The 1,769-nt window shown below is 48.9% G+C and overlaps 1 protein-coding gene across 1 annotated transcript in view; it reads left to right on the top strand.

Moving 5' to 3' along the window:
• Positions 1-538: 538 nt before the first annotated feature.
• The window catches only part of LOC311315428 (transketolase-like), a gene marked incomplete at its 5' end in the record, with an annotated part of 18,190 nt that continues 16,959 nt past the window's right edge, over positions 539-1,769 (top strand). Inside the window, one exon of the mRNA XM_084446098.1 lies at positions 539-645. Within this exon, the coding sequence (XP_084302224.1) occupies positions 539-645 (107 nt within the window). The remainder of the gene's footprint in view (positions 646-1,769) is intronic.

The following is a 1,769-nucleotide window of genomic DNA, read 5'->3' as shown; positions in this document are numbered from 1 at the left end:
TAGGCAGCCGTATAGGTAAACTAAACCTGTATAATTTATATGAGATGTAGGCCAACTGTAGGAGTCTACACCTTTCCAGCCATGACCTATTATAATGGAGGGAGGGGAATCCATCCCCTGTGGGCGTGTTTGATCGTAGTTTGGCCAGCGCAGCTTGGTTGTCTGCGCGTCCCTGATATATATGACTAGAGGGAGGGCGGTGTCGCGAGATGCGCCGGGGGCGGGGCGAGCGGCTCGCGGAACTGCCCTCGGCCTCACCGGCCCCGCCCCCTTACTGTTGGAAACGTTACTGTACTTTGTGCACCGCCACCACTCGACCTCTGCAGTCGCTGAGCCTGTGCGCTTGCCGGATTGCAAACACGCCCCCTACTACCTTTCTCTCTTCTTTCACTCCCTCTCTCTCTCTCTCTCTCTCTCTCTTTCATTATCTGCCTGTATTTTCTGGTCAAGTACAGTGAGTCTTTGAAGGCTGCTAGCTTTTGTTTCTCCCTCCGGTCCAGCGTTGACAGAACTGAGGTGTGTTTACCTGCGCATCGGGATGGAAGACTACCACAAACCCGACCAGCAGACGGTGCAAGCGCTCAGGAACCTCGCCAACCGGCTCAGGATCAACTCCATCAAGGCTACCACGGCTGCGGGCAGCGGGTAAAGATCACAGCTGAAGTCATACAACGTGTTGGGCGACATGATGGCAGACGTGAAATGTGAATTTGTGTATGTGCATACTATGCGTAATGGCATTGACGGACTGATGTGCCAGAGTTGGGGGCTTTGCGTGTAGCCTATTACGCATTGCTCCAGAAACGGTTATTAGGCGGTTATCCAGGGGCTAAAGGCTTCCACTTGAAGTACGATGGATATCCGTAGATCATGCACATTATGAATAATATACAACCTTTGCACATTTTATTAATATTTCATTAAGTTGTAGGCTTTCAGGTTACGGCTGGCAGGTGCACCATACTGCCGTATTTCGCGTCTATTTTGTATTAAAATGTTCACGTTCATGTAAGACCCCACCGTAAACGGATTTGGAGCCTATATCATCCGATTATACGGAACGGGTCATAATGCAGTGGCGACGTGGGTTTCGGAGTTGCTGGAATGGAACCGTCCGTCCGCCGCAACGCAAAAAAGGGACCGCGCTCGTGTGAGCGGCCCAACGCGCCTGCGTGTCCTGCTCTGCTGTCAGTCAGGCCCGCGCGCAGAGCCAGGAGGGGTGGACGGAGAAGAGAGGCTCCTATCGCGCAACTATCGACTCAATTGCGTAGGCTACATCTTCCGCCTCATTCCTAGAACCGTTTGCACGATATCATTTTTGTTAAAAGTTAGAACATGAATTAGTTTCTTCCGTATTCATTAATAGCATCGAATAGGAGACTCGATCTGATAGAATAATGATCCACAGTGGTCGGTTTTTACAAAAGTTAAGACGTATTCATCATTAATTTGCCCATTCGTGTGTTTATTATATATGTTTTAACTTAGGCTATATATCCCCACTCGTTCATGTGTCCCTTTTGACCAACTTTGTTTCAGGTTGATGGAAATAAAGTGCATCCACAGCTGACCAATGGTGACGTATTGATCACGGGCATGTTGAGTGGATGCCGTTAATACCCATTAACTAATATCACTATCTACCGAGCAGCTCCAAGCGGAAATGCATGGGATTTATACTCATGAACTAATATACCCACCGAGCAGCTCCAAGCGGAAATGCATGGGATTTATACTCATGAACTAATATACCCACCGAGCAGCTCCAA

This window comes from Borostomias antarcticus, assembly GCF_949987555.1.
Source record: "Borostomias antarcticus genome assembly, chromosome: 11".
NCBI classification, from domain to species: domain Eukaryota; kingdom Metazoa; phylum Chordata; class Actinopteri; order Stomiiformes; family Stomiidae; genus Borostomias; species Borostomias antarcticus.
This window is presented reverse-complemented; position numbering and strand designations above follow the sequence as displayed.